Source organism: Lynx canadensis, chromosome X (assembly GCF_007474595.2).
Source record: "Lynx canadensis isolate LIC74 chromosome X, mLynCan4.pri.v2, whole genome shotgun sequence".
Lineage (NCBI taxonomy): Eukaryota > Metazoa > Chordata > Mammalia > Carnivora > Felidae > Lynx > Lynx canadensis.
This window is the reverse complement of record NC_044321.2, coordinates 27,685,719-27,708,810: the sequence shown is the minus strand read 5'-3', so window position 1 is coordinate 27,708,810 and position 23,092 is coordinate 27,685,719. Positions and strand designations below refer to the sequence as shown.

At 35.2% G+C, this 23,092-nt stretch overlaps 1 protein-coding gene across 3 annotated transcripts in view; it reads left to right on the top strand.

Moving 5' to 3' along the window:
- The window catches only part of DMD (dystrophin), a 1,834,617-nt gene that overhangs the window by 492,527 nt on the left and 1,318,998 nt on the right, over nucleotides 1-23,092 (top strand). For all 3 annotated transcript variants that reach the window (XM_030304767.1, XM_030304766.1, XM_030304768.1), the window contains 2 exons: nucleotides 8,866-9,107; nucleotides 13,407-13,587. In XM_030304767.1, the coding sequence (XP_030160627.1) occupies nucleotides 8,866-9,107; nucleotides 13,407-13,587 (423 nt within the window). The remainder of the gene's footprint in view (nucleotides 1-8,865; nucleotides 9,108-13,406; nucleotides 13,588-23,092) is intronic.

Here is a 23,092-nt window from a genome sequence, read left to right as displayed (position 1 = left end):
GATTGTGCAATTGGTGAGTTAAGACAGACACACAAATAAATGCCTGGAACACCTCTCCAGGTATTATTTCATTGGGACTCCTAACCCTAATTTACGTTGGCTCCAGGGGCCTAGAACCAAAAGCTAGAGTTAACTGGTGTGGCTCAGGGAGCTGAAAGTTAAGGTCTGAAATTTACAAGCCCAGAATTTCTTTTCTCACATTTAGGCTGTGGAGTTAAAGTAAAACTCATAACCATATAAAACACACATATATTCTTACCGTTTTATTTATGGAAAGGAAAATAACAACTGAATCATGGCACTTCATTTATGACCTCACGTAAATGTATATGCCTGTTAACCACATACCTTGGCCTCCAAAATAAAGATAAAGACAAGTCATTCTTGTATAATGTTAAAATCTTGTTCAACTGATACAAATATTGATAGTTTGTTTTATTGTGCTCACAACGTTTAACATATATAGTGTGAAATATGTATAAAGAATGACATAACTATTTTTAAAAACATTTTATAAATGCTATATTTTCTATGTATGTATACATAGAAAGCTGAATTTTTTTTACTTCAGATAATTTACCCCAAGATTACAGTGCTTCTTTAAAGTTCTGGAATGATTTCAGAACTCCTCTTTGAAATTTTTCTTCAGAATGAAAATCGAAGACATGCAAAAAAAATTCCTCAATACTTACATTTTGCATCAGTTTTGGAACAAAATGGAATGGCACATCAGCTGTATTTCTAAATCCCTTTTGGCCATTTCTAAATATCTACTGAAAGAATGAATTTTTAGCATCACCTAAGAAATGTAGAAAACAAAACCTATCAGTCTTGAAGGCAGTTTCTCAAAGGAAATTAAGAAAAAGGGCGAGTGTCTTAAAATTGTTACAAGTGTAAGGTACCATGATGCCAATATAGAAGTGACTTTGATTTGATGTCACAGAATTTTGTTCAAAATCAGTTTTATGTCCTGAAAACACGATTTCTCGTAACATGTGTTTAGTTTTGCAGGGTCAAGTAGAACTTAGAACCAACTTAAGATAATTTTCATTTTGACTGTACTTTATCAAATGCAAAGACTTATTTGCAGAATATTAAAATACACTTAAATATAGTGTGAATTTTAATATTATATTGTGAGTTTTATACTAGAATGATTTATATTTGGGAAGTATGTACAGATTCAGTAGGAGACTCTTACGAATTTATTTGCAACTTTTTTTTTATACCCAAAAAAGGGAGGTTGAATAAATTATTTGCATACTTTAAGGCTTAGTGGAACATTTTCCTTGAGGATGTCCCACTTCTTTTGTAAGAGTGTGAGTGATGTTCCTGATCCTAATAGGCTAAAAAAAGAGACTACAGTGCCACTAACAGAGTGTTAGCTTAAAACTCATGTTTTTAAGGTTTTGACATGGATTTTGGTAGAATTAACTGGCTTATCTATTCCTTACCTATATTCTTGCTGAACTAACATTAAATTTGTGCTTCTTGTCAACACCATTTGACTGGATAAGTATGGGAGTAATTTGAGAGGGTGTTGGATGGCGAAGAGAAATTCTTTATTAGAGAAGTTTTTTCACACATGTAATTTTTATGAAACTTATTGTCACTCTGGACGATGGGAATAATAACTTCAGTCTCAAGAAATTGTTGGCTTTCTAGAATTTTAATGAGAGTGACTGGGAGACGAGACTGGGTACCTAGTGATCTAATTATGTTTCCTGAAGCTGTGTTATACCGAGAAGGAGGGTTTCCAAATTTGTATTTATTTCATTTTTTTTCATGGATACAATGTAACCTTCTTTTTTTTTTTTTTTCAACGTTTATTTATTTTTGGGACAGAGAGAGACAGAGCATGAACGGGGGAGGGGCAGAGAGAGAGGGAGACACAGAATGGGAAACAGGCTCCAGGCTCTGAGCCATCAGCCCAGAGCCTGACGCGGGGCTCGAACTCACGCACCGTGAGATCGTGACCTGGCTGAAGTCGGACGCCCAACCGACTGCGCCACCCAGGCGCCCCAACAATGTAACCTTCTTTAAGTTTTTTTAAAATAATTTTTCGTGTAAATACAAAATTGGTATAAAATGATTAAAATTTTAGAAAATTTAACAACTAAATATGGTAAAGAATCTTGCTACACTATCATTACTATTGATTATTAGTTAAGGAATCCCAATTTCCTAAGATTTTATGTCAAACAGTTTTTTTTAAACTGATCTGCTTACTTGAGAGCCAAAGCTTTGCAGTGTATGAGCGAGACTATAGGATTTCAGGACATTCTAGAATATTTTTATATGTAAACATTTGCTTACTTTGTTTCTACCTATTTAGATTAGACTTTATTCTTAATTTTGTTTGTAAAATAATGTTCTTGCATCTCTATTTGTTCTCCTTAGCAGCCAGGTATTAAAAAAATGCCTGGTTTAGATAAATTGTTTTCCTTTATTATTAATAAAACTACCAAGAAAATACTTACATCAAACCATTTATTTGAAAGCACACGTAAACATAGCTCAGTTTCCCCACCTTTATATTTCCCGCATAAAATTGTTTGACTACAATATGCAGAGGAGATACTGTGATATAATTATCTAATAGGGTTAGTGATGTTTTCTACCTTAAACTGAGCTTCGCTTTCAATTTCTAATTGTAGTTTTCTGTATGTTAATTAAGAGTCTGAAGACAATCACATTAAGGAAACGTTTAAATAAAAGTAGTAATTATTAGTATATTAGACTAGAAGAATATCTCAAAACGATCATCCCTTGAGTGTTAGATTATAGTGTATAAAATAATACCTAATAGTAAGTTGGCTAAGGATTGTAATTAAATAGTACAGACCGATAACAGAGACAAGAACACCTCTTATCTTAATATTAACTATGTAACTGTATTTTTAGTATTTTGGTTTGTAGTTCATTATGTACTTCATATACATGATGTCTTTTGAGTTTGGGCAACAAAATTTTGTTAGATGGATAAGGACACGGATTATAGTTGGACTGGCTCATCTCAAAGCCAGACCTCTCATTAGCTTCTCTTCACATCGTTGTGAAGGATTTTCAGTGACAATAACTCTTCTAATTATATTGTTTAATAGGAAGACATTTCACGACTGGTCTGTGTAACCATGGGGCCTGGAAACAGTACTGTCTGCAATAGTCCAGCCCCTCCATCGTAAATGAATAGCTTTCCACAGTTGCACCCATTTTCTCCTCTCTTATCCTCCTTACTCTCTCCTTGGTTCTGGGTAGTTTGATTTATGTCTCCTGGTTTTTTTTTTAAGGATTGCTTGGGTAATGGTCTCCACAGACTTCATACTCAATAAATGTTCTTAATTGAGTGGCACATTATTCTTTTTTTTTCTTATTTTTTTAAAAATATATGAAATTTATTGTCAAATTGGTTTCCATACAACACCCAGTGCTTATCCCAACAGGGAGTGGTGGCACATTATTCTTTGATTCCAATCTCCATGGGAAAAGACTTCTTGCTGTGTGTGTGTGTGTGTGTGTGTGTGTGTGTGTGTGTCTGTGTGTGTGTGTGTGAGAGAGAGAGAGAAGGAAAGGGAGAAGGTCACAGTGGTCACAGTTGTTGGAGAAAATTAGTCACGAAAACAAATATAAGTAGGAATCTGGCCTTTGTCTCATAATTCAGTGATGTTTAAAAATAGGAAAAAGTGAAGAAAGAGCTCAAGTGGTAATTTATGCATTATATTCACTAGGGGTATAAATTTATATAAACCTACTAGTTTTTCAACGTTTATTTATTTTTTTGGGACAGAGAGAGACAGAGCATGAACGGGGGAGGGGCAGAGAGAGAGGGAGACACAGAATCGGAAACAGGCTCCAGGCTCTGAGCCATCAGCCCAGAGCCCGACGCGGGGCTCGAACTCCCGGACCGCGAGATCGTGACCTGGCTGAAGTCGGACGCTTAACCGACTGCGCCACCCAGGCGCCCCAAAACCTACTAGTTTTTAAAAGCTATTTAAAAAATGATGCAGCCATTGTATACAAGTGAGTGTGGTCAAAGAAACCTCTAGAATTTAGTCTACACTACTCAACCCTTATTTTCATGGACTCAGTAAATTTCTGTTACATTTTAGGCGGTTACGTTGGATGTCAAATTGACTTCTAATGACCCTTACCTAATATTCAATAAAAATTGGAGTCTATTAGAAACTTTAAGTTTTCATCCTAAATATTCTTCTAATTCAAGAGCTCTGAAAACACAGGTTTTGCATTATTCTACCCTGGCTTCATGGCTAATGATGAATATACTTGATGAGGAATACTTCACTTTAAGTGGCAGTTCTGAAGTACTTGCATGGAAGGTGGTGCACAATTAAAATTATTCTAACAGTCTGTTATGCACTGTACACAAGTAATAAAATTAATGGATGCACTTGAAGTAATGATCCATTTCCTCTGGGCGCAATATATTTATTCATGGACTATTTCAGGGGTTGTTTAGAATATGAGATGTGAATGGATTATGATCCATTATCCCTGAGATTCTAATGTGCTACTAAAAAATGGATTCCATAAGTATTGTTCATAACGCCTGGTGAGTTAGTGTTTGTATTCTTAAGTAGCTAACAAAAATTTAGAAAAACAGATGGTCAAATGATTGATGCTTAAAACTTTTCAGATATTTACACCTAAAAACTGTCATAAAACTGTAAATTTTCAGTTGAGTTAAGGAGCATGTAATTCTTTGAAATACACATAAAGCAATTATATAGAATAGTATAATTATTCATATGCAAGTATTCGCTTGAAAAAACAGTATCCTTGTTTATTCTACACAAATTTTAAGGAACTTTCTCATAATAGATAGCTGATTAATTCGTGAAGTTGAAATAATGGGTTTTATAGTTTTAGTTACAGAGAGATACATGAAGTGATGTGCCATGTGACCGTGCTTTTGATCCTTCTCCCAAGTAGTTTAAAGCAAACTGGAAGCAAAAGAGACCATGTGCATGTTTGTGTTTGGTTTTTTGTGTCTGTGGGTATCACTTGATATTCATATTCATATTCATATTCATATTCATATGAAGTAAGCTATTGATTTAGTATTGTGAGTTCACAAGTACACTGTATTTGTTCCTTACCTTGTCTAAGCTGAGTTTAGAGTTTAGAAGGACAGATTACACTCTTGTTGAGCAGGAAGTATATTCACACATGAATTAATACAACATTTACATGCAAATCCTTCATGATATATCTTATTCTCTGTGATCAGCATCATATCTTTGCCAGTGACATGTAGGAATTTCTGGGTTGTTTTTTGTTTTCATTTTTGGTATGGTTGCCCCTTAGAACATGAATTGAAAGTGATTATAGATATATGACCAAATGTGCCAAGCTTTGCTAATAAACTCAGGAATTTATCACTGGTTGATATATTTCTTTGAAAAGTTTCAAAATATATTTTTATATCCCATATTAGTGTCATATTATATAAACTTAGCACTAACTTTTTAAAATATTAGTCATTAATTTTTTTATAAATGACCCCTTTGCAGTCATTAAAAAGACCCCCACCGAGGCATTAAAAAGTCGGTTGGGTGTTAGACTTCTGCTGAGATCATGATCTCACAGTTCGTGGGTTCGAGCACCACATCAGGCTCTGTGCCGACAGCTCAGAGCCTAGAGCCTGCTTTGGATTCTTTGTCTCCCTTTCCCATCTCATGCTCTCTCTCTCCCTTTGTCTTAAAAATCAACATATAAACATTAAAAAAAAAAGACCCCCCACTATCACCAATGTCAACATTTGAAAGATATGATTTCTTTTTTTTTAATTTTATTTAATTAATTAATTTATTTACTTTTTGAGAGAGAGAGAGAGAGAGAGAGAGAGAGGAAGAGGGAAAGAGAGAATCCCAAGCAGGCTCCATGCTCATTGCGGAACCCGATGTGCGGCTCAGTCTCACGACTATGAGATTGTGACCTCAGCTAAAATCAAGAGTTGGATGCTAAACCGACTGAGCCACCCAGATGCCCCAGGATATTTTTTCTTCTTATTGTTGTTAGCTACATGGTAGTTTCTATAATTTTTACCAATATTTATCGGTTGCCTGGCATATGTCAGACTTTTTGTAACTTCTTCACACACATTAACTCAGAACCCTCATAGGTATCCTATGAGGTCAGTTCTCTTTTAGCCTCATTTCATAGATGAGAAAAATGAGATCCAATGAGACCAAATAATTGAACCTAGTTTACTCATTTAGTAAAAGGATTCAAATTTGAATTTGATTCTGCCTAATATCAGAGCTATTATTGTGAATTTCTAGAACTTTGTTTACCTTCACCATTTATCCTAATAGGGAGAGCCTTCTGTCACCTATCATTGTATTTTAATTTACTTTTATTCAATTATAAAAAGCAGTATGTTAATGAGTAAGGAACTATAGATTTCATAATGGATTTGTACAAAATTTGCTGTTTCATTTATTTTCATTCCTTTTACAGTGATGTTTACCATCTGGATATTTTTTTGGCATGACATATTGAGCCGATAGTTTTGGGTGATGATCAACAAGGACACATTAAATTCTATCCCTAGATTTTAATATATACCACAGGACCTATGGGTAATTCATTACAGTTAGGTTTATATTTTTCTGATTAAATTAACATCTATTACTCATATTGAAAATTAACTTAATTTTTTCATTTGAGAAGGAGTTTTCATATGATTGACCTCTCTCAGGGACAATGAGATATTTCTCTGTGTATTTCCTTGTAATTTAGACCATGTAGCATCAGTTCATCAGTACCTTTAGCATGTCTTACCTGCCTATCTTGGAATTGGACCACCCTGGTGGTCTTCTCAGTGCTTACTCAGCTTTACCATATGCTGAAATCATTTCCTCTAAACATCATTTATTATATACATTGCATATTTTTGAATCATTATCTAACATAATATAAAATTTCTCCCCTGTATATTTTTAAATTATTCTCTTTCATTTTCCAACAATAATGTTAGCATTTTATCATATTATTTTTTTATCTGAGTTGCCTAGATGACCACAGTTTTGGATTCTTCACTGACATTTTGTAACAAACATGATTATTTTTTTAATTTTTCTTAATTATTTATTTACTTTTGAGAGAGAGACAGTGTGTGAGCAGGGGAATGGCGGAGAGAGAGGGAGACACAGAATCCGAAGCAGGCTCCAGGCTTCGAGCTGTCAGCACAGAGCCTGACGCAGGGCTCGAACTCACAAACCATGAGATCATGATCTGAGCTGAAGTTGGATGTTCAACTGACTGAGACACCCAGGCGCCCCAACAAACATGGTTATTTTATAACTACAGTTACTTCATGGCATCCCTAAAGCATATGTTGGTATAATTCTTGGTCACTGCTCAAAACCAAATTTTCACAAACAGTGTATCACACAAAACATCCAGATTTCTCAACAAGGCCACTTGCTTCCTTAACTATTAGGAGAGTATTAGAAGAATATTTAGCTTGTAGAAACCTTTTATAGTTGTATATATGGGGATATGCATATTTTATCTTTTTACACTTTATCTTAAAGTTATTTTTCTTACAAAATCTATCATCCTAAGAAGGAAGAAAAGATTGTTGCCAATAATATTTGCAAAGTTTGTGTTCTCCAGTGTCTTATCAAAAGTGAGGTTTCAAATGCATTGAGAGATGTGGTTTGGTGTGTGTGTGTGTGTGTGTGTGTGTGTGTGCATGTGAGTGAGTGTGTAAGAACACCTAAATTTTGTCAGTTAACTATGGAGAGTGATTTTTTGTAACATAGCATTACATGATGTTGCTACTCTTTCATGATATGTATAGGATAATATATACTTGGATTGATATTAGTCATCACATATCACATTATGACAAAACTTACATAAGATAGTATATATTGGGGTGTCTGGGTGGCTCAGTCTGTTAAACATCTGACTCTTGATTTCAGCTCAGGTTGTGATCATACACTTTGTGGGATTGATCCCTGTGTTGGGCTCTGTACTTACAGTGTGGAGCCTGCTTGGTATTCTCTCGCTCCCTCTCTCTCTGCCCCTATTCTGCTCACACACTCTCTTTCTCTTAAAATAAATAAATAAAACATTAAGAAATGATAGTATATATTAAAACACAGTGAATTCCTAACACATAGTGGAGTGATAATGATGTTTTTATGTTTCCCGTTTGACTTGGATAGATTTATTTCTGCTTTAGTTTTGCTATATATGATTTTAAAATTTTCAGATCACCTTTCATATTTGTAAATGATATGTAAGTAATAGTATTTTTTCATATTAGATTTTTTTTTAGTGGTTGTTTCAATTTTTTGGACCTATGGAAAATCTGCTTATTTCTGGCTTTTATAGAAGAATCAGAGAATTACTGCTTTTTGATGAATTTTCTTTTTTTTTTTTTGGTTGAAAATCCAAGTAACATTTTGGCTAATACCCAAACCATTTAAAAAATACAAATGTTAGTGTTTCACTGTACATTTTAATAGCATACATGGTATTTAACAATTATTTGGAATCCTCCAAAACATTTTTTTGTCCATGATCATTCTTCCAGCCACCTTCAGAGCTTTGACCATTTTTGTTTTTATTTAAATATATTCTACTTCTCTACATCTTATGTGTCCTTATTTATTACTTTTTTACATTCATACTCTTGATAAGATGCATCTCTAATAAGTTACAATCAGTAATCAGAAATCATTGGTACTTGTGTTTCTTGATCAGTAAATAAATGATTTGTTTGAAATCCTTAATATGATGAATACCTTAAAACTTGAGACACATTGGTTTTCAGATAATGTCTTACAGTCTGGGGCTTCAGTGGATATATTTTAAAAATCTTCTTTCTAGAGGGTGTTAATGCTGACAGCATCAAACAAGCCTCAGAACAACTGAACAGCCGGTGGATAGAGTTCTGCCAATTGCTAAGTGAGAGACTTAACTGGCTGGAGTATCAGAACAACATCATCGCTTTCTATAATCAGCTACAACAATTGGAGCAGATGACAACTACTGCTGAAAACTGGTTGAAAACCCAACCTACCACCACATCAGAGCCAACAGCAATCAAAAGCCAGTTGAAAATTTGTAAGGTAAGATTCTTTCCTCCTATTTGGATCATGATCAATAGGAATTTCTTGGCAGTTTCCAGAAGAAGAGTAAATTATTTAGTAAAAAACTTACCCATTGAAGGATTTAAACACAATAAGGATAAAAATATAAGTGAGGAAAATGAGTTTAAATAGATAATGCATGATGTCTCGATCCTAAAAAAAATGTATTTAGAGTACTCACACATGGCTAATTGATTTTGTCAGTTTGCAGAATGGTGAGGCAGTTTTGGAGTATGGAAGCAACACATATCCTAGGAGAAATGGCCAATAACTGGGAGATCTTTTTTATGGCAACTCATGTGCTAAAAGCAAAACTCAGTCATATGTTGAAAAAGTGGAATCCACACAAACACAAAAAGTTGATATATAATTGGATGTATAGGGAAATTCTTTAAAACTGACAGTTCTCTCAAATTAGGATAATTTGAGGAAGGTTTCTTTACCAACATACTTAACCATGGTGCTTGGGGTATAGAGGAACCATAAAGGATAGTACAGTAACCTGGCGTCAGAGTTGTAACCATTCTCAGGACAGAAATGATTTAGAGAAGTTACAGAAACCTAGAAGGAAGGAGTTGGACACCTATTGTAAAGACAGCCTTAAGAGCCAGCCCAAGTGCCATGCCAGGAATGGAGCCAGAACAAAAAACATGTTACTTCACTGTCCTCCGTGACTCCATAATCTTAATCCAGACAGGGCTCCACACTGGCTAAACTTAATCAGAAGGCAGATTACAAAGAGCTGTAGTCTATAATTGTCTTTCCTCTGAGTCCTAGAAGTGGACAATGGATCTGGAGGCCAAACAACGTATAACTGGCACCGAAGAACTGGAGAAAGAGATTAAACGAATATGTCGGCGAATGTTAGGAAACCAGAGTAATGAAAATAACTTGAACTTTTTTCCCGTGGTTGTTATGATCTGAGTAATTTTCTTGGGATATGGGATAGATGAAAAGGTTTCTAGAATGAATCTTGATGATAGACTGAGATGGCCAGGTTTAATATAAGAAGTAGTGAATGAGGATCAATTTGCATACTTTGAAAAGGATGGTTTAAATAATGGAAAACTGGAAATGGAGAGCTGGCAGGGTTTGTTTGGAGGTGTTGTTGAACCCAGGAAGTGACAGGAAATTCAGAGCTAGTATGAAGTAAAAACAGTTGAAGGACTTGATGATTCTTCTTCATATATCGGACCTACAACTTTACTAGGAAATGATTAAACTCGGGAAATACATTTTTAGATAAAGAATATAGGACAGAAAGACATTTAGCTTTTTTATGCAAATAAGTAAATCTAGGGAATTTTTATACTTAAACACATTTTGCTGTTAATAGAAATCGTGAATCTTTACAGTGGAATACTCCACCTACATTATTTCTTGCAATAAAATCTGATGCTATTACCTTAACCTGTTTCTTGAGATTCAGATACAAAAAAATAACCATAAAATGTACAATGAACTGGAAGAGGGCTATTCTGAATGCTGGGCATAGATGGGTGAGGGGTGGAGAAAAGATGAAAGATGAAGGCTAAAAGACAGGCTCAGAGGAGACAAGCAAGGACTCTAAGGGCCTGCTAGGACCTTGGTCTTTATCCAAGGAGCAAATCGAGATCATTGGTGGTTACAAATCTTAAATATTGTCTCCAGGTTAAGGAAGTCATCCTAAGTGAAATTATTTCTTTTTTCTGCATTCATCCACAAGGTTCCAAACTCCTTCTCTATGCACCTTTGGTTTCTCTTAATTTGATGAATCACCTTAGGTAAAATATTGAGCAGGATAAGCTCAATGTCATTCACACAACAGTTAAAATTACACTATTTGGCTGTGATTAATGATAGTTGAATAAATGATTCTATCTTGTTTGCCAGTGCATTCTGTTACTTGGAGATGTTTTCTAAGATCAGACTGCAGTACTAGCTCCAAATGTAATGCTTACAAGAACTGGTTCTTAATTTGTTGGGGGTTAGAGAGCCCTTTGGGAATTGCAAGACGTCCATGGACCCTTTCCCAAGAAAAATAAAAAAGTTTTTCCATCAGATAAACACAAAATTTTAAAGGATAAGCAGACTCGGGGAAGATGTCTTACTCAGGAGGACTCACCAGATTAAGGCCCTTTTTATGAGAATAATAAGTAATTGTTAACATCTTTGAAATGTTAAATATTTCAGGTCAAAATGATCTCTCCTATGATTTACTCTGAGAACTTTAAGGTCTCAACTGAACAGTTGCCCAAATGTTTTATTAGTTTCAAAGTCCCTTTGTTTTGCAGAACACACTTTACTATACTGTAGGCTCCTTCGATAGCCCCCTAAACAGGAAGAATGAAGGCCCTCCATCTGGCCAAATATAAATCAGGTTCTTAAATGTTTCACAGCAGATGCCAATGCTGCCATTTGTAAGCCAAGTGTACAAAGTGCATGCCTTCAGTTCTATAATCAAAAACACAGAGTATTACCCTTTATCTCTTGTCCTATTCATCCATGGATATGATATGTGCCTGCCTTCTAGCCCTTGATTGAGAGGCTTTATACTGGAATGGAAGAGATGAGTCCCCTCCCCATTTACATAAATGGCTTTCATCTTCACCTACCAAAAGAATTTGATTGTCAGAGATTAACCTACCTGAATCAACTCTTACTGTTAAAACCACGTGACAATATTCCTTTGAAAGTTATCTTTGTATCTTCTAAAAATCAGAACAAGTGACAGCGCCCATTAGAGAGTCTTGCAACTATGAAAGGATCTTTGTGATAAATTTATCTTACTCAATCCTAATAAAAAAGTTACTTTCTCCAAAACAATGTGAATGCCTCCAAAAAATAACTTTTTCTTTTTTTTCCTTTTCATTTTGACTTCCAGGAAGCTCAGATTTATATTTAGTTCATAATTACTGTAATTCTTTTTATTTTCCCCTCCTTCTAATTGTCTTGTGATCAAAATTTCAAATTTTAATTGTCGTGTTTCTTACATTTTAAATGGTACGCAATCCTGAAGTACTTTTTTCTAAAGGTAGCATAGGTGAGAATTATAAGTAAGCAACCATGGTAATAATCCTTAAATAAAGAACATTTGGAAATTCTGTTTGAATTCAGATTATATATATATACACACATATATATATATACACACATGCATATATACACATATACACACATATACGTATACATATATATACACATATACATATATACATATATATATCAAAATTCATTGTGTTTTACAATGACATCATATCTGAATTTGGACTGGCCACATTTCAGGTGTTCAGTAGCCACATATAACTAGTGGCTACTGTATTACACAGCACAGTGGTGTGTCCATGTGACTTTATCACACAAACGGGGGGTACTCTGTGAGAGTGAAAGGGGGTATTATTAACAATTATGGCAGGATGGGGTGCCTGGGTGGCTCAGTCGGTTAAGTGGCCGACTTCGGCTCAGGTCATGATCTCACGGTTTGTGAGCTCGAGCCCCGCGTCGGGCTCTGCGCTGACAGCTCAGAGCCTGGAGCCTGCTTCACATTCTGTGCCTCTCCCTGTCTCTGTCCTCCCTTGCTTCTGCCCTGTCTCTCTCTCTTTCTCAAAAATAAATAAATATGAAAAACAAAAAAGCAATTATGCCAGGACAAGAAAAGAAAAGCAGAGCAAACTCTCACCCTAATTGAAACAATGGTCATTGCCTGTTCAGTCAGGAGAAGTAATGAGACCAAATAAGAGATCATTTCAGACATAAATATTTGTGTGTTTATTTAAGTATTACATAGATTATAGAATCTAGGCGATAGCAGTATATAAAGATATATTTGTAATTTAATGTAGTAGGTATGTATGTAGATCTGTCTAATTTATAGTCTTCACAAGTGAATTTAAAGAAAACTGTTCATTAAACACGCTTAGAATTTGAAGCAAAGGGACATAATTTTGAGATAAGAGGGGTGCAGAGGACATTCACGCCTGATTTATTGCAAGGATATAAGATCATTCATAGTACTTTTCAAGTATATGTTCATGCCCATTAATGCTGTAAATGATGTCCTTTTGAAATTTAAAGACAGTTATATACAATGCTATCTATGGAATGAAGAGCCAAGGTATTCTTAAATTGATGCCCTGAGCTAGAGACTTGCCTAAACTGTCATGGATACTTCTTATCAATTTTTTGATAAGGGCATTAAGCTAAGCTTGCATCGCTGCCTTTTAACACCTTTCTTTGCACAAATGTAATCTATGCAAAGTAAAAGTTGTATTTATTTTAATGCTCTATATTATGGTACAGGATGAAGTCAACCGGCTTTCAGTTCTTCAGCCTCAAAGCGAGCGATTAAAAATTCAAAGCATAGCCCTGAAAGAGAAAGGACAAGGGCCAATGTTCCTGGATGCAGACTTTGTGGCCTTTACAAATCATTTTAACCAAGTCTTTGCTGATGTGCAGGCCAGAGAAAAAGAGCTACAGACAAGTAAGTAAAAATACTTGAAATGGCTAACTTGATATTTCCCTAATTTGGTACTTGTTGGAAAAAGAAGGTGCTGACGTGAAAGAATAATTTCTGTCAAAGGAATCCATCGTCCCTACAGTCTGTAGTAACAGGTAATAAGATACTGTTGTTGGAAAACATATGTGTTATATTTCCATCTCTCCCCCTCACCTACCATAATAATTTCATGACTTCGAGGAACAAACAAAATATATGTTTTATATAGGCATTAATATCTCCTTGGTGGGTTGCAAATTTTACAGTCAAATATTTTGAACAGTGGAGGAAATAAAAGAACAGTTGGAGCCCTCTTGGTGGCTTTTCATTATATCCCGTTTGCTTTGTACAAGGATATTTAGCTAGGCATCTTACTAATACTTCTATCCAGTTTATATGCAGACTATTATAGCTGTAACAAGCATGTAGCAACTGAAATTCAGCCAAGAACAAATTATTCTTAGGGCTGCATTTTACTATTAAAACTATGTAACTATGCGGTTTCCTCATTTTCTCATTTAATAGTAAGATACAACCTCAGAGTGGAGAAGTTACACGGATTCCTACCATTTGACTAGCACAGTTTTCAAGATGTCTCTTTTGATTCTCATCAATTTCCTCTAATGCTATTAATACATAATATCTGGTCCAAAATAGCCCTACTAATCAGCTTAATTCTTAAGACAAAAATTCCTTTGGCAGACTGGTTTATGAACACTGCCAAGCATTAGTAAATGAGTTTTTCGTTCACCATACGCATACATGCCTGTGTACATAATGTGCATACAGAAGATTATAGAGTAAAATTGGATTTTAAGGCATTAAGATAAAAATATTTTGAAAAATGTCTTCACCAAATTTGTTACGAGAGGCGCAGAACATGTATTTGTTTTCTACTAAAACTTTAATTAGTGGGAAAACATATTTTTTGACTACTTTTCTTTGCCAGTATCCAAAGAATTTACCACATGGTAACATTTCTAAAATCAATGTCGTGATACACGTAAAGCTTTCCCTATTTTCCTGGTTTTTAAATTTTTATTTCTTGGTGAGGTCATGGAATGAACTGAATATAGCCAATGATAGATGCATATGCTTTTTTGTTTTGTTTTGTTCTTTTCCTTTAAAGTCATTTTGGCTGAGGGATTTGTTTTCCTAGTAGGGCATCAGTTAATGCAACTTTACAGTGACGTCAGCTCCCTCTAGTGGATTTCAGTATACTTGTTGCGGGGTATCTATAAATCAAAAGGGGAAAGAAAAGATTATGACTGTCCTAAATTTTCAAACAGTGACCTATTTAACAATAACGCATCTTTCTTGTCATAAAATCTGCAAGTCTCCCTTAAAATCAAATACAGGTTAATGGCTATACTGTGACTGCTGGGCAAAAGAGCTTATTCAGCAGGAAATTATTTTAATTTACCTGTACCCTCTTAATTATGTTAAAGCTCCACATTTTTTCTGTTTATTTTAAAAATGTTCAGAATATTAATGTTTGTTGATACCTGAGATTCAACTATGATATTCCAATATAAGTATGGAATAATACTTACTCTCTATCCATAGAACCATCAATCTATACATCTGTATTATCATGTCTTCTCTTTTATCTTTCATAATATGATGATCGTTTATAAAACGGCCAAAAATTTTCACTCCATTTATTTATAAATAAAATGCCCTCCCTTACACTTTATTTACTGAAACATCTCTGCCAATTTTAGCCACTCTTTTGGAAAGTTTGTCATGGTAATTAATAATTACTAACTAAATAGGGATTATATATATGAATTATAAATTATATAAATTATATAAATTATAAATTATAATTATATAAATTATATAAATTATATATAAAATTTATGTTATATATGTATTCTATATATAAATAACACATATGTAATCATATATAATTATATTCAATTATAATTGAATTATATAACTTATTTTTGCATGTATATATTATAAATTTATATATATAACTTTACTGTGTATTAATATATAATATTATATACCTTTATGTAAATGGTAAGTAAAAAGTTCACCATTTCAAGTCATATTATAGTTCAGTTGTTAGTTAATAATTATTTCCAAAGAATTATATGTATGTATATGTATGTTTCACCCCCAAACTGGCGCGGGGGAGTAAACCTGATTTCTTGTATTACTCCATAGTACTTTGAGCATGTTAACTATTCAGCAAAAAAGAACTACCACAAGGGGTGGGAATCCATTCAGACTTTCATCTCTTCTTTCATTTTTTTTTCTTTACTAGTGTTCTCACAATGAAACTAAAACTTGACTTCTTAAATGACTTTGAGTGGTGAGGAAAATTGGTCTAAGTAATTGTTGCTGGGTAACTGGAAACACTATATGAAAAGATATATTCATAGTAATTTTCAGTCTACAAATACCTTTCATATAAATTAGCTTTCTTAGTCCTCACAGAGCAACCCTTTGAGAATATTTTATTATCCGTATGTCACAGGTGACCTAATAGATCTTGAATAACGGAGAGGATGGATAGTTGATGGGCACAAGTACACCTGGATGTTCATGGCACGATTATTCATGATAACGAAAAAGGGGAAGCAACTCAAGTGCCCATCAACTCATGAGCAAAGAAAGAAAATGGGCCTCTCCATACAATGAAATGTTAATAATAAGATGTAATGAGGCACTGATACTTGGTAGAGCATAGGTGAACCTTAAAAACATACTGAAGAAACAAGCCAGCTAGAAGAGGCCATATATATATAATCTATGATATATAACATATAATATGTATAATTATATATTCTATGATTATATTTGTAGGAAAGGTCCCTAACTGACACACCCGAAGATACAGAGGGTAGATTAATGATGGCCTAGGGCTAGAAGGTTGAGAGAGTAAAATTGTCTCCCAAAACATTTGCTACAAACCCTTTCCAGAAACTGCAAACCAGAAAGAGCATGCTCTAATCTAGATCGATATAAGAAAATAGCACATGGCTTGTTATAGTCGTCTCTTATTTTAACAAGAACGATTTTAAATGTACTTTCTACATGTAAGTATGAAAACAGTTTGTAATAGAGTTTGAATTTATTTCAATTGTGAACTATAATCATGTCAGGCAAGTAATTATTAGTTTGTTTAGTTTTGCAGAAAATGGAGAAAGCGACTACACTAGCTATGACAAAACAAGTGTTTTTGGTTTTGTTTTTGTTTTCGTTTTGCCTTAAACTTCACAAGAATTTTCTTCTCTTCTATAACCATAGATTTCTAGCACAATATTGTCTTTCTGTTTTGTTTAAAAAAATGGTAATCACATGTAACGGGAGATCTACACTCTTCACAAATTTGTAAGCACAAAGGCTAGTGACTATAGGCAGGCACAGTGTTGTTGCACAGTTCCTAGAAATTAACTCTTGAATGACTAAAATTTTATACCTGACAAACAGTAACTCCATAATTCCCCTTCCCTCTAGCCCTGGGCAACTGCCATGCTATTCTATGCCTCTAGGAGTTGGACCATATCACATATCTCATATAAGTGGAATCATGTGGTGTTTGTCTTCCTCTGACTGGTTTCTTTCATTTAGCATAATGTATTCTAAGTTCTTCCCTTTTGTCATATATGGCAGGAGTTTCTTATGGTTTCAGGGTGAATAATATTCTGTCGTATGTATACCACTTTTCCTTGATCCATTTACCCGTCGGTGGACATTTAGTTTCTTTCCATATCTTGGCTGTTGTGAATAATGCTACAGTGAACATGACACTATAGATATCTCTTCAGGAACCTGATTTCAGTTGTTTGGGATATGAACCCAGAAGTGGCAGTGCTGAATTGTACGGTAGTCCTATTTTTAATTTTTTTGAGAAACCTTTATACTGTTTCCTATAGCAGCTGCACCATTTCACATCTCCACAAATGGTGGAAGGTGCCAATTTTTCCACATTCCCAGACCTACTTGTTATTTTTTTTTGTTTGTTTTTGATACTAGCCACCCCGACAAGTGCAGGGTGATATGTCATTGTGGTTTTGATATGCATATTTATAATTAGTGTTGCTGAGCAGCTTTTCATATATTTGTTGTTCATTTGTATGTTGTCTTTGGAGAAATGTCTATTTGAATCCTTTGCCTGTTTTTTTTTTTTTTTTGGGGGGGTCTGGTTATTTTTTCCTTTTGAGTTGTAGGAGTTCATTATACATTTTAGATATTAACCTCTTATCAGTTACATGGTTTGCAGATATTTTCTACCATTCTGTAGGTTGCTGTTTTATCCTGTTAATTGTTTCTTTTGTTGTATAGGAGCTTTTTAGTTTCATGTAGTCCCATTTGTGTATTTTTACTTGTGTCACCTGTGCTTTTTAGGTCAAATCCAAGAAATCATTTTAAGACCAGTGTTATGAAGCTTTCCTCTTGTGTTTCATTCTACGAGTTTTGTGGTTGCAATTTTTTTATGTTCATTTATTTTTGAGAGAGAAAGACACGCAGAGTGCAAGCGGGAAAGGGACAGAGGGACTGGGAGACACGGAACCTGAAGCTCCGAGCTGTCAGCACAGAGCCTGACACAGGGCTTGAACTTGGGAGTGGTGAGATCGTCGCCTGAGCCAAAGTCGGATGCCCAACCGACTGAGCCGCCCAGGCGCCCCTGTGGTTGCCATGTTTCAGTTGAATCTTTAATGTATTTCGAGTTGATTTTTATATATATTGTAAGATAAGGGTCTAACTTCGTTCTTTTACATGTGTGTATCCAGTTTTCCTAGTACATTCCTATGAAGAGACCATCCTTTATTGTTCTTGGCACTTTGTCAGAGATCAGTTAACCACATGCATGTGGGTTTATTTATGGGCTGTCTCTTTTATTCCTGACTATATGTCTGTCTTTATGCCAGTACCTCACTGTTTTAATAACTTTAGCTTTGTAATATGTTTTGAAATCAGAAAGTATGATGCTTCCAGCTTTTTCTTTCTCAAGATTGTTTTGGTTATTTGTGGTGTTTTATGGTTTCATATTAACTTTAGGTTTGTTTTTTATGCCACTTGGATTTTTATAGGGATTGCACTAATCTGGTAATTGTTTGGCACAACACTGTTTTGTGCACTCACTCACTAATTCAGTAAGTATTGTTGAACACCTGGTGTGTGCCACAGAAGTATTGGGCACTAGGTATTTAGTGGAGAAAATCAAGAGCAAGGTTTATATCCTCTTGGAGCTTACAGAAATAGAGGGAATAAACAAGTTAATATGTAAATTATGTTATCACAGATTAACCTCACTTAGGCAACATTATTCTGGTAGAGGACAGTTTGACCTCAACCTGCGGCACGTGCAGGTACCAGCTGTGTGATGATCCGGAGGAAGGTACAGATGTGGCAAGGTGGAGAAGAAGTGCTTGACATGTCCAAGAGACAGAAAGGAGGGGCCAGGAGGACTGGAGACTAGCAAATTACGGGAAGGTGAGGGTAAAATGAGGGTTGAGTTCATGAAGGTCCGTCTAGACTTCTGTGTAAACTTTGTTTTTGTTTTTGTTTTTTTTTTTTTTCTTTTTGAGAGAGACAGAGACAGAGACAGCGTGAGGTGGGGAGGGGCAGAGAGGGAGAGAGAGAAAATGCCAAGCTGGCTCCGCCTGTTACCGCACAGCCCGATGCAAGGCTCAAACCCATGAACCGAACCATGAGATCATGACTGGAGCTGAAACCAAGAGTTGGGTGCTTACCCAACTGAGCTACCCAGGCGCCCCTGGGTTTTCTTTTAAAACCTGTGGAAACTTCTTTTTTTCTTTAATGCTTATTTATTTTTGAGAGAGACAGAGACAGAGTGTGAGCTGGATGGGGCAGAGAGAGAGGGAGACACAGAATCTGAAGCAGGCTCCAGGCTCCGAGCTGTCAGCACAGAGCCCAATGCGGGGCTCGAACTCACGAACTGTGAGATTATGACCTGAGCCAAAGTCGGACACTTAACCTACTGAGCCACCCAGGTGTGCCACCAGTTGAAACTTCTAAAAGAATTTCACTTGAGGGAAGTCAGTAATCTGATTGATAATTTTGAAAGATCTAACTGGTATATTAGCCTCTAGCTGGTTTGTGAGAAATGAATAGAAGGATTTGAATGGAAGCAGTGAGACGGGAAATTGCACCTATCTAAACCTAACCTTAGACCAGAGTTGTGATAGGGAATATAAAGAAAAGTGGAGGCAGCCTTTGAAGAGGTGGTGATCTGGGGAAGTGTGGTAAGGAACACTCTTATAAAATTATAGAGAGTAACTTGTGCCTCCTGTAGGGATAATAGAGGAAAATTTTAGGCCAGCCAGCAAAGAATGTTCTTAATGGCCATAATTTCAAACACTGTTGTTAGTCCCTGCTAAGATGTGGATCCAATGTTAAGATGCTGAGACAAGGAAGGGAAGCAAAAGTTGTCTTGACCTAACTTTTCTAGCTTGCAGGTCAGAAAATTTACCTAATATTCTCTTATATCTAAGTAAGGAATTGTTTTATTCTAAGAAACACAGTCTATATGGCTTTGCTCTTTAACTCCAGAAAAAATCAAGAAAAAAATTGGAAATGGCCTTTTTTGTTCTCTTCACTGATACCGTCAACCTCAAGCATAACAGACTTGCTTAGTTAAGCTAGATCTGTGCTTCATCCCCTGAGGTATAAGAATCATTCCTTGACTGGGAGAATACTAGGAACGTATGCTAAATGCCAAGTAGAGCATAAAAAAATAAAAATGTATTTTAGGAAATTATTTAATAGAAGTTCTTAAGATAGGGCCTAGTTTTTGAAAATAATGTGGAAAGGGGGAAATGCAGCAAAAAAAAAAAAAACAAAAAAACCCTGCAAAACCTAATTTGTAATCAATAGTTGAGTGGTATAGTAGTTTATACTTAGATAAGCTTGGGTAGAAAATTGTGATTAAAAGTGGAGAAGGAATTAGTTATTCCAGCAGTGGATACTAGACAATGCTTATGAAAAAGACAGAGATTTCAGTTGATTGATTGGAGACCTGACTTTTCAAAAACTTTTTAAGGTGGTCTTAGATACAATTCTCATAAACCCGTCTATTTTGCTCCTATCAGTGTCCTGAGGGCCTTCGTGGGCCTGGAGCCTGAGTAGCAGAAGGAGGGGCAGAAGCATGATGCTAGATTGTGGCTGGAGGATTTTTGATGATGGGCATTTGGGCTGAGCAGTTGATTGAATTCTGACCACAAAGGTCCTTGAGTGAGTGTCAAGCTAAGGTGTTCGCTTTTGTGTCGGCATTGGAAATTCAAGTCTCCATATTCAGAATTTCTTCCTTGTCTCAGTCTCTGAGGGATAATTTCTAGTATGTTAATCATCCTGTACTGTGCGTCCCCGCTTCTTTCTGGACATCTTCTGCCAGTGTTCACAGTGTAAAGAAATAATTGCTCTGTGCCATGGTTTATCTCGTTTCATAAGGTTTGGAGTTGCAGAAAAGGCTCTTTGTTGATTATACTGTTTGGTGCCATTGTAATTAACTGTGAGGGATGGGGGAAAGTTGGATAGCTTCAATATGAGCATTTCTCAAAAAAGATTTATCAAAGAAGTAGAAAGTGCTGTTAGTTAAGTTTCTACACACACACACACACACACACACACACACATCCTATATTAAGTCATCACTAATTTCTGCTTACAAATGATGAGAAATTCAAGTTAGAGTCAACTTCGTATTCATAGCAGATGTTTCAATGTTTTAAAATGCTGTCAGTATTGACAGACCACTAACATACATGTTCTCTTTCCTTCCCCAAATGAATGACTTCCTGCAGCTTGTACATAAGCTCATTCAGTAGAAATAGAATGTGAACCATATATGTAATTTAGAATTTTCTAATAACCATATTAAACAAGAAACAAGTGAAGGTAATTTTAACTGAATATTTTATCTCAACACATCCAAATAATATCATTTTAAGAATCAAAATTAATACTAACCACCTTTCCCCTTTCCAGTGCTCACTGGACCTGTGTAGCTAGTGGCTACCGCAGTGGATGACACATTTCTATATTCCTTCTCTCTGCTCCATTTTTTTGTGTGAGAGCGAAGTACCTTTATTTTCCCTGAGTACTTTTGTTTTAATTTTGAAGAGAGATTGTTGTGATTTTTTTTAAGTACCATATATAACCTAGTGTTTTAAGATCTCAGCGTTATTATGATAGCTCTGTCTTACACTGGGGGAAGAAGTCCGATTTTCAGATGATATCTCTGTTTATCTTGCTCTTCAGTTAAAGTTTTTTACCCTTTGATATAGACTCATGTATTGCAGAAAAGAAAGCACTTAATTCCACACGTTTTTTTTTTTTTTTTACGAAATAATCTCGCCTTGTCTCTTTTGTTCTCTCCTTGCTCTCCTTTCTTACCTTTTCTCTTCTCTGAAACCCCTTCCATTTTTAACTCAATTGACTATAACAGAAGGGATTTTTAAGTAAAAGATGTGGAAAACATTTTTTATACTCTTCTACAACAATTTTAGATGTAAATGCGACCATACATTTTCATTGCCATCCTTCATATGGCTATACTAAGGGACAGGAGATTAATGGGTTTTTTTGTACCTTTCAAGATAAACAGTAGTTCAGCATGGTAGCCCTTAACATTCACTTTCCCAGTATTCACAACAGGTGCTTCTGAAACTATAATCCTTTATATTAACTTTAATTTTGTGGAATATGCTTCCCTAATCATGAAACATTAAGAATGTATCTATATTTTTTAAATGGCACTTTAGCAAAAGAATAGTAGAAACCATCATAAGAATATTTATTTTGAGATGAATGTCATATATTTATAAACAATATTGGGGAAATACTAAATCCTTAGGCCTTTTTTTTTTCTTTCAGGGATCTGGGCTGGACCAAAGGACGTTAATAACACTCTTATAATCCTTTAAGATAGTAGGTTTTTAAATATGTTTACTTTCTCATTACTGTCAGTCAAGAGAAAAGTATCAATTGAGTTATTAATCTCTCTTTCTACATAAAAAGAAGACAGTGAACTTCCCTAGATGGAACAGGACTAGGTCTACTTTTACTTTGGGGTCCCTAGGGCAGCATCCACAAATATCTCACTGACACATAGGTAGAACAGGTTGTACTGAGTTTGCCCTTGGGTGCAGCTGACCTTTGCACCAGATTTTTTTTTCTTACTTTTAAATCTGAAACAGAATTAGGAATCCTTCACTAGTATTCTCAAGTAAGTCTGGCTTAGATGAGATAATTTGTGTGCCTTATAATCAGTTTTCAGCTACTAGGTAAATCATGCTTGATAACAAATGCTTTTTTACATCTAGAAGGAAACTATATAAGTAAAGGTATCCTTGGCTTTAATTGTATGTTGTAAACAAAAAAGTTTTATCTCCAGTCCGCTCCTATCCACTAAGTGCTGGGTTCTTATGCTCATCTATTCCCTTGCCTTTCCATTTAAGTATCTTAAGGTATTGCAAACCCTTGGAGTCCCAAGAAGATAAACCCATGGTGG